The following is a 12,447-nucleotide window of genomic DNA, read 5'->3' on the forward strand; positions in this document are numbered from 1 at the left end:
AAAAAAAAGGTATCTAAGTAAATTACGAGCATGCATGCATGGCTCAACCGGGAGGTGCAATCGCTTGCTTTATTTACTGACATTAGTTAGTCTTGAGGTGGCTAAAAAAATTACGTGCTTTCATTCAAATTAGCAGAGACTTATTTTGTGCAGACCACCTTCACTGTGGGAGTCATGTGTGTTGTTTAACGTACTGCTTGGTAATCATGTGTTACAGAAAGGAATTGAATCAGCCGTGATATCAAATAGTTACATATTAAGTCGTCATGGTCAATGAAATTGCTTAAACGTGATTGTTATATGATAATATTTTATGTGTAAAGTTCATTCCGGAATCACTGATTGATTGGCGAAATTATGATGTCAAATAGTTATTCACAATCTGGTCGGTGAAATTGCTTAAACATGATTATCAAACCATACATCTATGTTCTGAAGGTTTTAGTTGTATCGTCTATTTAATTTATTTATCAACATTGTTGTCCGTTGCAATGCACCGACATTTAACTATAAACCTACAAATAGAGTTTTTCTTATATATACAAGTCAGAAGTTGCTATACGCATGTCTACGGAAGATTTCACTGCATCAAGGAAACAAACTTTAAATGTTCATGCCATTTATTTTTAGATACCTATTACTAAATTGCTCCTACTATAGTTTGATGTTCTTGCATCGGATATTTTAGCGTTATATAGATATAACACCGGTCGCCTAGCAAAAGCCAATGAAGACAGGCCGGCAAACGTTCTAGCTTGAAAATTCTCAAAAGTTCTTTTATTTCTACAGACTGCACATCCCGATTCGCACACCTTATACATGGTGTGCTTTTCATAATGTGAATATTCTTGTTGCAATGCACGGGCATGTTTCCTAGTTTTAAAAAAAAAGATGAAGCTTCAGCGTAGATTCTTGTAGGCTCCTCTTGGCGACAAGGTTAAGGTTTCTTGTTGTATGTGTGCGAGAACGAAATTTTGTGTCAGGTTCTTTAGATTAGTTTAAGGATTCAACGACGACAACAACGGCTTAGGGCGTTGTTCCTTAGGGGCGCATGCACAAAGACTTATCAGCTATCATTGGCAATGCCACACCGACTTCAGTACGGGAGCAGCGACAACGACACTTCAGCGGCTCGTTCGATGGTCCAGGGTCCTCGGTGTAGTCATTATTATTTTTGGAGTGCTTTGTACTCCCTCCGTTTCTTTAAAGCCCGCATATAAAATTTGGTCAAAGTCAAACTTTATAAAGTTTGACCAATTTTATTGGAAAAAATATCAACATCTACAATAATCAAGCTATATGGTACGAAAACTAATTTCATGATGCATCTAACAATATTGATTTCATATTGTGAATTTTGATATTCTTTTCTATAAATTTAGTCAAAATTGACAAAGTTTGACTTTAATCAAATCTTATATGCAGACAAAAAGAAACGGAGAAAGTACTACTTTTGATGAAGCTTTATAATATGTCTGGATATTATGTCTTCTGTACCTGATCTTTTCCGCATTCTTATACCATCCTCACACGCTACCTACTCCACTCGACATCGTTGAAAGACGCACGCATGCATATTCGAGCTAGGGCCTAGGTGCACGTATCACATGCGCGCGGTACTGTTGCCGCGCGCCATCACCTCCATATCTTTTCCGAATGCATATCTCGGCAGCCGGCCACCACCTGCTCGATTTGGCAACTACGCGGTTGCCCCAGATTGGCCCCGGGGCCAAGTTGCAGCTAGCTAGCTAGCTAGCGTGCAATGGAGGCCCCATGACCGCGTCGTGCACGCCCCCTGTACGTTCCTTGGCCCATGCTCATGATGATTGGCGTGCATTATTGGTACGCAAGCCACCGCGCCACGTCGACGGCGACGGCAACGGCAACGGCGACCATGATAATATATTTAAACATGTGCCTCACGCACGCACCAACAGTCGCCACACTAGAGCTAGCCAGAGAGACCGACCATGGCGGACGGAGGCGTGTGGGTGTTCCGGAAGGACGGGGTGATGGAGCTGGAGAGCGCGGCCGGGTCGACGTCGAGCCGGAGCGGGCCGGGGAACAAGGCGCTGGTGTACGTGCCGGCGAACGAGACGATGCGGTCGCTGCAGGCGCTGGAGCAGCGCCTCGGCGCGCACGGCTGGGAGCGCTACTACGAGAACCGCGACGTGGTGCAGCTCCACCGCCGCGACGGCAGCCTCGACCTCATCTCGCTCCCGCGGGACTTTGCGCAGCTCCGCTCCACCCACATGTACGACGTCGTCGTCAAGAACCGAGGCCACTTCAAGGTCCTCGACCTCTAACATCTACTAGTAGTCTGTAGTAGTAGTATACTCACGTACGCAACCACTGCTTTCCCGGTCAGTTAAGCTTGCAACCTTAAGCTCTGTGTGCATGCTAATTCACTATACGGCTGGTATATCGTTGTGAGTATACTAACAATATATCTATTGTACTATGTGTATGGTATTATCCGAGTTCGTGCCCGTCTCGAGTACTAGAGTGACTATTTCGCAAAGAAAAAAAAAAGTACTAGAGTGACAAGCTATACTCGTTACGATTGAATCTTGATCGTTTTTTGTGTGTTTGTTTATGTTAATTAAACCCTTGTGTTTCAATGTCCAACTGTGCGTACATATGCTGGCTATGAGTAACTGACGTGGCCCAGCTGGCCCCATGTTCGTGCATTGAGGCTGAAAACGTATTGGGTGGCTAACAGGAGCAATCAAAATTGCTATTCCTAGGAACCGATTCCACGGAAATGCTACGTGCTGTGAGATAACCAATAACCGTCAAGAAAAGAATTGGGGAACAACTGAACGCAGATTGAAGTGATGTGTAAGAGTTTGGTAAAACCAATGTGTAAGGGCATCTCTAATGCCGATTCTCAAATTTTTTCCCGCGTCCGTCCATGAATAGGGAGAATCAGTCCTCGAACATGGATGCGGGAGCCGGCCATCCAATGCTATCCGGATACAACTGAAACAAGATTTGAACAAAACGGACAAAATTCATGAAAACCGGCTGGATTTTGTATAAACGAACGAAATTCATAATATTCGGACATATTTTAACTAAACTCGGCTCTAATCTAAACCTAATCTAAATGATCGTTGGCGTCTGCCGATGTGTGACCACCGCGAAAATGTAGCTTCAGCTCCGCCTTCATAGTCTCCAGCTCTGCCTCCGCAGTTTGAGCGACTAATCGGCTGACAATGTTGATCCCAACCAGCTTGGCTTCAACGGGAGAGGAGGAGTGGTGGCCTTCCTGGGACCCGAGTGCCGGCAAGCTCCCATGCTCTACTCTTCCTGGTTGCCGGCGGTGCTCGTGGACATGCCAACTTCATGGTCGTGGCGGTGGGGGCGCGACCGTGGCGGAGCTGACGATGTCCTTCACGTTGTCCCTCTTGCCGAACATCTCATCTGTCGTCTCGTCCATCTCCTTGTAAGCATCCTGTAAATCCACTTGATACTGGATGTACCACTAGCGGTCATGGCGGATTTCGCGGGCCGTGCAGTAGGAGTCAACCAGTGCCTCCTGCTCGGCCATGCCCACGTCCAGCACTATGGTCGTGCCGGCGGCGAGTTGCTCCTCTGCGCGTCGGTGCTCGACGAGGAGGTGGAGGTTGTACGTCTGGTCGGCTTGCGTCTGCCGGAACTTGGCCTCCCGCTCCTCCAGTACCATGTCCGCGTAGTGGGCACGAGCCTCGTTGATGGAGTTACCGGCATGTAACGGTGAGGGTGGCGCCGGCTCGTCCTCGGCCATGTCCTTCATTGAGACATCTGCAGCGCCGGTCTCCGTCTGTCTGTCGGCCTGCCAGCCGGCTGCAATGAGGTGATTTTCTTTTTCTTCTCGGATGATTGGCCGTCCCAGACAGCTTTGGAGTTTGAGGAGGCCATGGAGGGCTGGGACGGACCTACGTACACGCAACCGGTATCACAGGCTAACCGGTATCACAGGACACCGGGTAATTTTTGTGATTACGTGTATCTAAGTAGCGCAAGTTTTTTTGTTTGAGACGACGTATAAGTAGCGCAAGTAGTCGTGTGACACCGGTAAAAGGTATCGATGGACACCGGCTACACCCATCTGATCTGACGGCCCATGTGATCAACTAATACGTGATCAGTCTGATTGATTGAGTGCCCCTAAGAAAATCTGACTGAATGACGTGTCGTGGGCCTGTCGCCTACTGGTTTCTCCCCTCCTCTGCCTGATTCTTTTTTTTTGCGGGGTCCTCTGCCTGATTCCTGTTCGGCAACCCCCCGCACACCTTGCGGCATGCCGGAGTTTTTTTTTTTTGCGGGGTAAAAAGATTGTATTACTCAAGAGCACACGAATTCGTCCCTACACAGACTAGGGACATTAGCAGGTCCGGAGTTGCTAGATCGCTGGAGAAACATTACGGCAAAGGCAACTCGATCATCCCTTCATGCATCTATTCCATCTAATTATTGCCATCCAATTGAATTATTGTGAATTTCTATTTTTTGGAGTAATTCACATCTGTTTGAGAATTCTATTTCTATGACATCTCAATTTTTATAGTGGTTCATATCTATTTGCAAATTAGATTACTGTGATATTTTAGTTTTGGAGTGATTTTCCAATTTTAACAATCATCTTTGTTTTCATAGTTTGGAGTCTTTTATGCTCTACTACTATTATTATTCTACGGTATATAATCAACTAGTATCTCAAATGGAACGATTTATTTTACCCACTTGGTAAGCATTTCATTGTTGAACATTTTTAACTATTGAGTTTTAATTTTTATGCATGGCTATATAGCATTACTTGATATCCATGCATATGTGATGGGACTACACTGGAACACCGGGACATTTTCCTCCTAGGTCCACCCCTGATGGAGGGCATGTTGCAGAGAGGAGGAAGGGAGTGGAGGATAATGGATGCGGCTATGGCCGGACCTACAGTTTCTATAGCAGGGAGATGACAAGGCAACCGGCGACGTAATTAATGACGGGTGGTAGACGGACGAACGGGTGGCGTCGGCTCATCGTTCCTCGGCAAACACACAAATGTTAAATGTAGGCAGGCAAACGGACGGGCTATTGTTTGAACGGGCAGCCACATGCACCAGGAAGAGGCGCGGCCGGCGCGCCGTTTTTGATGCCTAAGCGTTATGAGAGGTCATGTCGCTCTGAGCCGGCATGAATGCGGCACTGATGCTCTGGAGCAGCACTGCTGACCTTTTTGAACGGGGCGCAGGGTTTTTTGGTTTGCCAAATTAGTCAAGACGTGGCAGTGATGCGGCACAACTGTGTTGAATGGCAAAACATATCCACATCGTGCGGTTCGGACTGTTACGCGGCAGTACGAGGGTCGGCGAAATGCTTTAAGAATAGCATTTGCTCAGGAGCAATGATATCGTTGTCGACTCGTCGGGGCTTGTGGCGGAAGTTGGCAGCTCGAATTGGAAACTACAAACGTTGCCCGGATTGGGCCGGGGTAAAGTTGCAGCTAGCTAGCTAGCTAGCGTCCACGTGAAGCCCCTCGACCTCCTGTGCATACGCTGGCCCACGTTACTTACTGCCTTGCATTATTGGTACGTAGTACTCCGCCGTGCAACGGCAATGGCGACGACGACGATTTTATATTTAGACATGCGCCTCACTCAGTCCGCAGGAGCCGCATGCGACGCTGGAGCTAGCCAGAAACACCGGCACCTCATCGATGGCGGCGGGCGGCGTGTGGGTGTTCCGGAAGGACGGGGTGATGGAGCTGGAGCGGGAGGCGTCGAGCCGGAAGGCGCTGGTGTACGTGCCGGCGAACGAGACGATGCGGTCGCTGCGGGCGCTGGAGCGGCGGCTGGCGTCGCTGGGATGGGAGCGCTACTACGAGGACCGCGCCGTCGTGCAGCTCCACCGCCGCGACGGCAGCCTCGACCTCATCTCGCTCCCGCGAGACTTCGCGCGCTTCCGCTCCGTCCACATGTACGACGTCATCGTCAAGAACCGAGGCCACTTCAAGGTCGTCGACCTCTAACTCTGTAAGCATCCTGTGCGTCTCACTCTCACCGCCCAGTCAAAGCTTGCAAGGTGAAAAAAAACCCTACTTTCCCCGGCCAGTCCAGCTTGCAAGATGTGTCTGTGTGTTGATCGTTGTACGGTGTACGCGTGATCGATCCTTGTGTAACAAATGTATGCCTTGTACTGTTTGACGATTTCCGTGTTCGTACGACTCATCCAATCCGTTCTTAATTTTGAGTGTGGCTAGGTCTCAGTCAAGTTACATAAGCAAGCGAGAAAAAAACTAAAAAAAAATTCGCATGAATCTCAATGGAAAATCTTATGAATATAGCATCAACTGAGACTTAGCAAGACTGTTTAATTTTAACCGTGCGTATTGCCTCGAATAGCCGGTGTGGCCAAGTTGCATCCAAAAATAATGAGGTTATCTTTCTAGATTGGGTTCTACAGTACAGTTGAGCGTTGGCTCCCGCAGTTGAAAGTCATTAGATTAATATATCATACATATCATAATATTTTATGGTATTATGCCTTCAATGAATAAATCAAACCCTAAGTCAAACTGAACTATCACCAAATCAAACCCTAAATCGAAGCCCTGTCAAGCTCGAGTTTTTCTTACTCTGCGCTACTGGTAGGGCTACTGGTAGGAATGTACTAGTACCTTGGTAGAAATGGCACGACAAATAATCAGGTTACTCGAGTGGCAATTAACGTGGAGATCCTGACTACGCATTTATCACCCTGGTGTCAACGCTAATCTCTGTCCCGTGTGCAGTAGTATCAAACAAGCAATGAATCCATGTAGCATGGTGGATGCCTAACATAACATCGATCTTCTCGGTCAAACGACTATGAGTCACAAAGTGACACATCGACGTTTCTATAGGCTCTCGTAGCATCCCATCTTACCACCAACAGTTCACAAATTACAGCACTGGCGGTCAATAGCGTCTGGCCATTTTTCACGCTTCGGGATGCGTCAGCTAGCCAAACCCGGCGCGCCCAAAGGGCGGTCGCGCCGGGCCGTCGCCGGAGCCAAGGAGAAGGCGGTGGCCGGCTCATTCCGGCGGCTGTGCTTCGCTGCCGTCCTCGCGGTAACCTTCTTCCTCTACTACCGTTTCTCACAGCTGGACGACCCGTGCCGGGGACGGTACATCCACGTGTGCAAGCTGCCGCCGCGCTTCAACACCGACATGACGCGCGACGCCTGCCGCGGCGATGGGCGCTGGCCCGCGGGCGCGTGCGAGTCCATCGACAACGCCGGCCTCGGCCCGCCGCTCGCCGACCCGGCCGACGGCGTGCTCACGGGCGAGGACGGGTGGTACGGCACGCGCCAGCTCGCCCTCGACATCATCTTCCACAACCGGATGAAGCGGTACGAGTGCCTCACCAACCACACCGCCGTGGCCACCGCCGTCTTCGTGCCGTTCTACGCCGCCCTCGACTTCGCCCGCTACGCCGGCCAGGACAACGTGACGCGGGACGCCGCGTCGGTCGACCTGGCGGAGTGGCTCAAGTGGCGGCTCCTGTACGATCAGCAACGGCCCCAGGACGGCCACGACAATTTCCTCGTCGCCGGGAGGACGGCGCGGGACCTGGCGAGGGATGGCGGCAACTCCGGCGGCCCGAACTGGGGCACGAACCTCCTCGCCAGGCCGGTTGGCCGGAACCTGTCGGTGCTCGTCTTGGAGTCGTCGCTGGCGCCGAACGCGAGCGAGTTCGCCGTGCCGTACCCGACCTACTTCCACCCCAGGACCGACGCCGACGTGTTCCGGTGGCAGGACAGGGTGCGCGGCCTGCAGCGGAAGTGGCTCATGGCGTTCGTCTCCGGCAAGCCGCGGGGGACGGAGAAGGCAGCAACGGCGACCATCCACGACCATGTCATGGCCCAGTGCAAGGCGTCGGACGCGTGTGGGCACCTGCCGCCGGACCCGGACTGCGCTACCGGGACCGACCACGGTGAGTGCCACTCCCCTGTCAAGGCCATGCGGCTGCTCCAGAGCGCGACCTTCTGCCTGCATCCACCGCCAGGCGGCTCGCCCCCGTCGTACACGCGGCGGTGGGTGTTTGACGCGATGGTGGCTGGGTGCATCCCGGTCTTCTTCCATCCGGCGTCGGCGCACCTGCAGTACAGGTGGCACCTCCCCGAGGACCACGCCAAGTACTCGGTGTTCATCCCGGAGGCCGGCGTCCGGGCGGGCACGGCGAGCATCGAGGCCGTGCTCCGGGCGATCCCGGCGGCGACGGTGGCGCGGATGCGGGAGGAGGTGGTGAGGCTCATCCCGCAGGTGGTCTACGCCGATCCCCGGGGGAAGCTGGAGACTGTCAAGGACGCCTTCGATATCGCCGTCGACCGGATGCTCGACAGGGTGGCAAGGCTCCGGAATTAATTAATTTTCTCGCACAAATTTTGTAACGAAGTTTTGCGGACAACTTTTGTCACCTATTCAAACGTTCTTTCGCGTAGGGATCATTGCAGCATGACACTTCGAATTGGTTTCGGAAACTATCTAGCAATACCCCGCATATGGTTCAGTCACTTCACTGTGTTTTGTCGGGCAGTAGATATTTTTCTCTGTAAATTTTAGGGAGAAAACGGACGGAAAAATACATTAAAGAAACAAAACTCAAAAAGAAAACGAACTAGAGCTTGAGGATGTAGGGTAAACTTAGAAAAAATCATCACTTCACTGTACTACTTTGACTATGTCTTGAGCAGGTGAGGCTCCGTCTCCCACGGTCTCGTGCTCGACGCTGCGTAATTAGCAAGTGGTAAACAGTGGATTACGGGATCCATCGAGATGCTTAATTTTAATCAGGTATATGAGGGAACCGAAATGACGAAAAAAAACACACGCGAGATCCGTATTTTACGGATCGGCTATTCTTTCAACCTGCCGACGGCCACCTCCTCTTATGGCGCACCTCGCCGTTGGACATGGAGTATCTACTCCCGAGCTCAAATGTTCCCTTATAAACAGTAAAATAAAAAAAAACTGAACTTTTTTTGGCAAACTTTGACAATTTTTTGTATGGTTGTAAAATTTCAGCACGGAATGACATTCATAAAAGTCGTGGCAAAAAAACAAAATCGTTGTTCCAAAAATACTAGTTTTGAAAAGATTTTAGAGTGTTGATCTTGTTTTGCGACACCTTCCAGGAGGGTCATTTTGTGCTGAAATTCTGTAAGCATATAAAACATTTGTCCAAGTTTATCACAAAAAAATTCAGAATGTTTTTACTTTTTTCGTTCTATTTACTGTTCATAAGGGAAAATTTGAGCTCGGGAGCAGAATATGACTTTCGATCGCCGTCCTCCTTTATATCCCCCGGCCTGCAGTTCATATTCCGCGCCTTAAGCGCCGGCCACCTGGCCCACAGTTCCTATTTCGTGCCTCCACTGCACTGTGAATGTAAATGGAATGGCCCATGTAGGTTTTTGTTAGTCGGTTTTTTTGGAACCTTTTCAATGATTGTATTGATGTTTTTTTTGTATTCTTTCCATTTTTTATTTTTTCGTTTATATTATTTCATTTTTCGTTTTTATCAAATTCATGAACTTTTCACAAATCCATGAACTCTTCTCAAATTGTTTTTTTATTCAGTGATATTTTATTCAAATCCATGTTTTTTTTCTTAAATTCTTCAAAAAAATGTAGTACAAATTTTATGAAACATTATGATTTTTTTACAATTTTGGGATTTCTTCATTCTTGCTAACTTTTTTCAAATTACGCACTTTTAAAAGTCATGAACTATTTTTCCAAAATCGATGATTTTCTTTACAAATGCGTGATTTTTCCAAAATCCATGTTTTTTGAAATGGTAAGTTCTTGTTTTGAATTCATGATTTTTTTGAATTCACAATATTCATGAAATATTTTTCGCAAATTCACGTGTGTTTCAAACAGGTCAACCCATATAAAGATGCTCCTCAGCGGGTTGTCTATGTGTTTTTTCTTCTGGTTTTTCTATGTGTTTTGTTCGGCCGGTTTTTCTTCATTTGTTTCATTTCCCTTTTTCTTTTTCTGTTTAATGTTTCGTTTTGCTGATTTCTTTAACTTTTCCCTTTTTCTATTTTTATTTCATTTTAAAATTGCGAAAAAGTCAAATTTCTGGAAAAACTTGTCTAGAGTTGATTAATCTAGATCATTACTGTTTCGTTGTTTGAACATTGAGTGCAACATAGACGTTGCATGCAAGTTTTATGCAATGCTAGAGGGTACCCCGCGCATTGTGGCGGGGATTGGTTTTTCGATTGATAACATGAGAACTAAAACTAAAATAAATACGACTTATTATATTTGATTATGTGTAGTTATAAATATTTATTGAATATAAGTAGAACAATTGAATGGAAAATATTTTCCCATGCATGGTTGAATGTTGTGGCGGATCTTTTTACCATACAGGATTGCATATTAAGGTGTGCCTTATTCAATTCGTGGTTGTATTGTGAGGTGACTGTCGGGGAACGTAGCAGAAATTCAAAATTTTCCTACGTGTCACCAAGATCTATCTATGGAGAAACCAGCAACGAGGGGAAGGAGAGTGCATCTACATACCCTTGTAGATCGCTATGCGGAAGCGTTCAAGAGAACGGGGTTGAAGGAGTCGTACTCGTCGTGATCCAAATCACCGGAGATCCTAGTGCCGAACGGACGGCACCTCCGCGTTCAACACACGTACAGCCCAGTGACGTCTCCATGCCTTGATCCAGCAAGGAGAGAGGGAGAGGTTGAGGAAGACTCCATCCAGCAGCAGCACAACGGCGTGGTGATGGTGGAGGAGCGTGGTACTCCAGCAGGGCTTCGCCAAGCACCGCAAGAGACGAGGAGGAGAGAGGGGTAGGGCTGCACCAACAGGGGAAGAATTCGTGTGTATGGGCAGCCCAAACCTCAAGTATATATGTGGGCCCGAGATTCGATCGTCGGTATCCCGATACCTTGTTCAATCTCGTTACCGGCAAGTCTCTTTACTCGTTCCGTAACACATCATCCCGTGATCAACTCCTTGATCACATTGTGCACATTATGATGATGTCCTACCGAGTGGGCCCAGAGATACCTCTCTGTTTACACGGAGTGACAAATCCCAGTCTCGATTCGTGCCAACCCAACAGACACTTTCGGAGATACTTGTAGTGTACCTTTATAGCCACCCAGTTACGTTGTGACGTTTGGCACACCCAAAGTATTCCTACGGTATCCGGGAGTTGCACAATCTCATGGTCTAAGGAAATGATACTTGACATTAGAAACGCTTTAGCATACGAACTACACGATCTTTGTGCTAGGCTTAGGATTGGGTCTTGTCCATCACATCATTCTCCCAATGATGTGATCCCATTATCAACGACATCCAATGTCCATGGTCAGGAAACCGTAACCATCTATTGATCAACGAGCTAGTCAACTAGAGGCTTACTAGGGACATGGTGTTGTCTATGTATCCACACATGTACCTGAGTTTCCTATCAATACAATTCTAGCATGGATAATAAACGATTATCATGAACAAGGAAATACAATAATAATCAATTTATTATTGCCTCTAGGGCATATTTCCAACAGTGACAAGTTTGTATGTTAAGATAAATAAGTTCGTCCGTGATCACTCTCTTAAGTGTATATGATAGGATGTTTGCATGTCAAGTTGTTGATAAGTGACACTACTATATGTTTTTTTCTATATTATGTTTTTTCAGTACAATATGTGTGCAGTTTTTATCATCATTTGCTTTAAGTTTATTTGTTCATTTTTTTCCTCTAGGGTAATTCTAATGTCCCTAATTTATTCTACCTTAGTATGACATCTCCTTCCGTTTTTGTTTCTATTTTGCCTATATCTATGTTTCGTGCTAAGAATAAAAAGTGATTAACCCCCAACAACAAAAAAGAAAAAGTGATTAATTTGGAAAAATCAAGAAACTTGCCTTTGGAGTCTCAAAAGTTTCAAGTTCCCAACAACTTCAAGCTCATAATTCCTACAAGAAAAAAAAGTGGGGAGACTTATTAAAGCGGTTCAGATTCTAGGGAGACAGGGGAACGGAATGTATCTAGCGCACCCACACTTGTGGTGCTACGGATACACTGGATGCCATAGAACAGTTTTTAAAATCTGGAAAAAATGAGCACATTGACACACATATATGTGTATGTTGTCATAAAATTTGGTATCAAATTTGAAACATTTCTTGAGAAACAAAAATGACAAATTTGATATCAATGTGATAATGGGCCAAATCTAAAGCCCAACCTATATTATGTACTACTAAGTGTTTATTTTTCATATTTGTTTTCCGAGCTAAGTGATAAGTGATAATGGGCCAAACATTTCTTGAGAAACAAAAATGACATATTTGATATCAATAATCTAGTTCACATTGCCATGTGATTAACACTCACAGGTCACATCGCCATGTGACCAACATCCAAAGAGTTTACT

The 12,447-nt window shown here is 47.0% G+C and overlaps 2 protein-coding genes and 1 pseudogene across 2 annotated transcripts; all 3 read left to right on the top strand.

The window, feature by feature from the left end:
- The first annotated feature begins 1,919 nt into the window (after positions 1 to 1,919).
- LOC125554246 (flowering-promoting factor 1-like protein 5 pseudogene) lies at positions 1,920 to 2,438 on the top strand (annotated as a pseudogene).
- Positions 2,439 to 5,587: 3,149 nt separating this feature from the next.
- LOC125552880 (flowering-promoting factor 1-like protein 5) lies at positions 5,588 to 6,112 on the top strand. The gene has a single exon (XM_048716587.2). It carries the CDS (start codon positions 5,702 to 5,704, stop codon positions 6,011 to 6,013), a length of 312 nt encoding a protein of 103 aa, XP_048572544.1. The 5' UTR covers positions 5,588 to 5,701; the 3' UTR covers positions 6,014 to 6,112.
- Positions 6,113 to 6,245: 133 nt separating this feature from the next.
- On the top strand, positions 6,246 to 8,466 carry LOC125552879 (xyloglucan galactosyltransferase KATAMARI1 homolog). Its single transcript, XM_048716586.2, has one exon. It carries the CDS (start codon positions 6,975 to 6,977, stop codon positions 8,388 to 8,390), a length of 1,416 nt encoding a protein of 471 aa, XP_048572543.2. The 5' UTR covers positions 6,246 to 6,974; the 3' UTR covers positions 8,391 to 8,466.
- The last annotated feature ends 3,981 nt before the right edge of the window (positions 8,467 to 12,447 follow it).

Source organism: Triticum urartu, chromosome 4A (assembly GCF_056163025.1).
Source record: "Triticum urartu cultivar PI428250 chromosome 4A, HENAU_Tu73, whole genome shotgun sequence".
Taxonomy (NCBI): Eukaryota; Viridiplantae; Streptophyta; class Magnoliopsida; order Poales; family Poaceae; genus Triticum; species Triticum urartu.

Excerpts from the sequence above, each read along its gene's own strand:
- LOC125552880 (XM_048716587.2), top strand. The coding sequence starts at position 5,702 with ATGGCGGCGGGCGGCGTGTGGGTGTTCCGGAAGGACGGGGTGATGGAG.
- LOC125552879 (XM_048716586.2), top strand. The coding sequence starts at position 6,975 with ATGCGTCAGCTAGCCAAACCCGGCGCGCCCAAAGGGCGGTCGCGCCGG.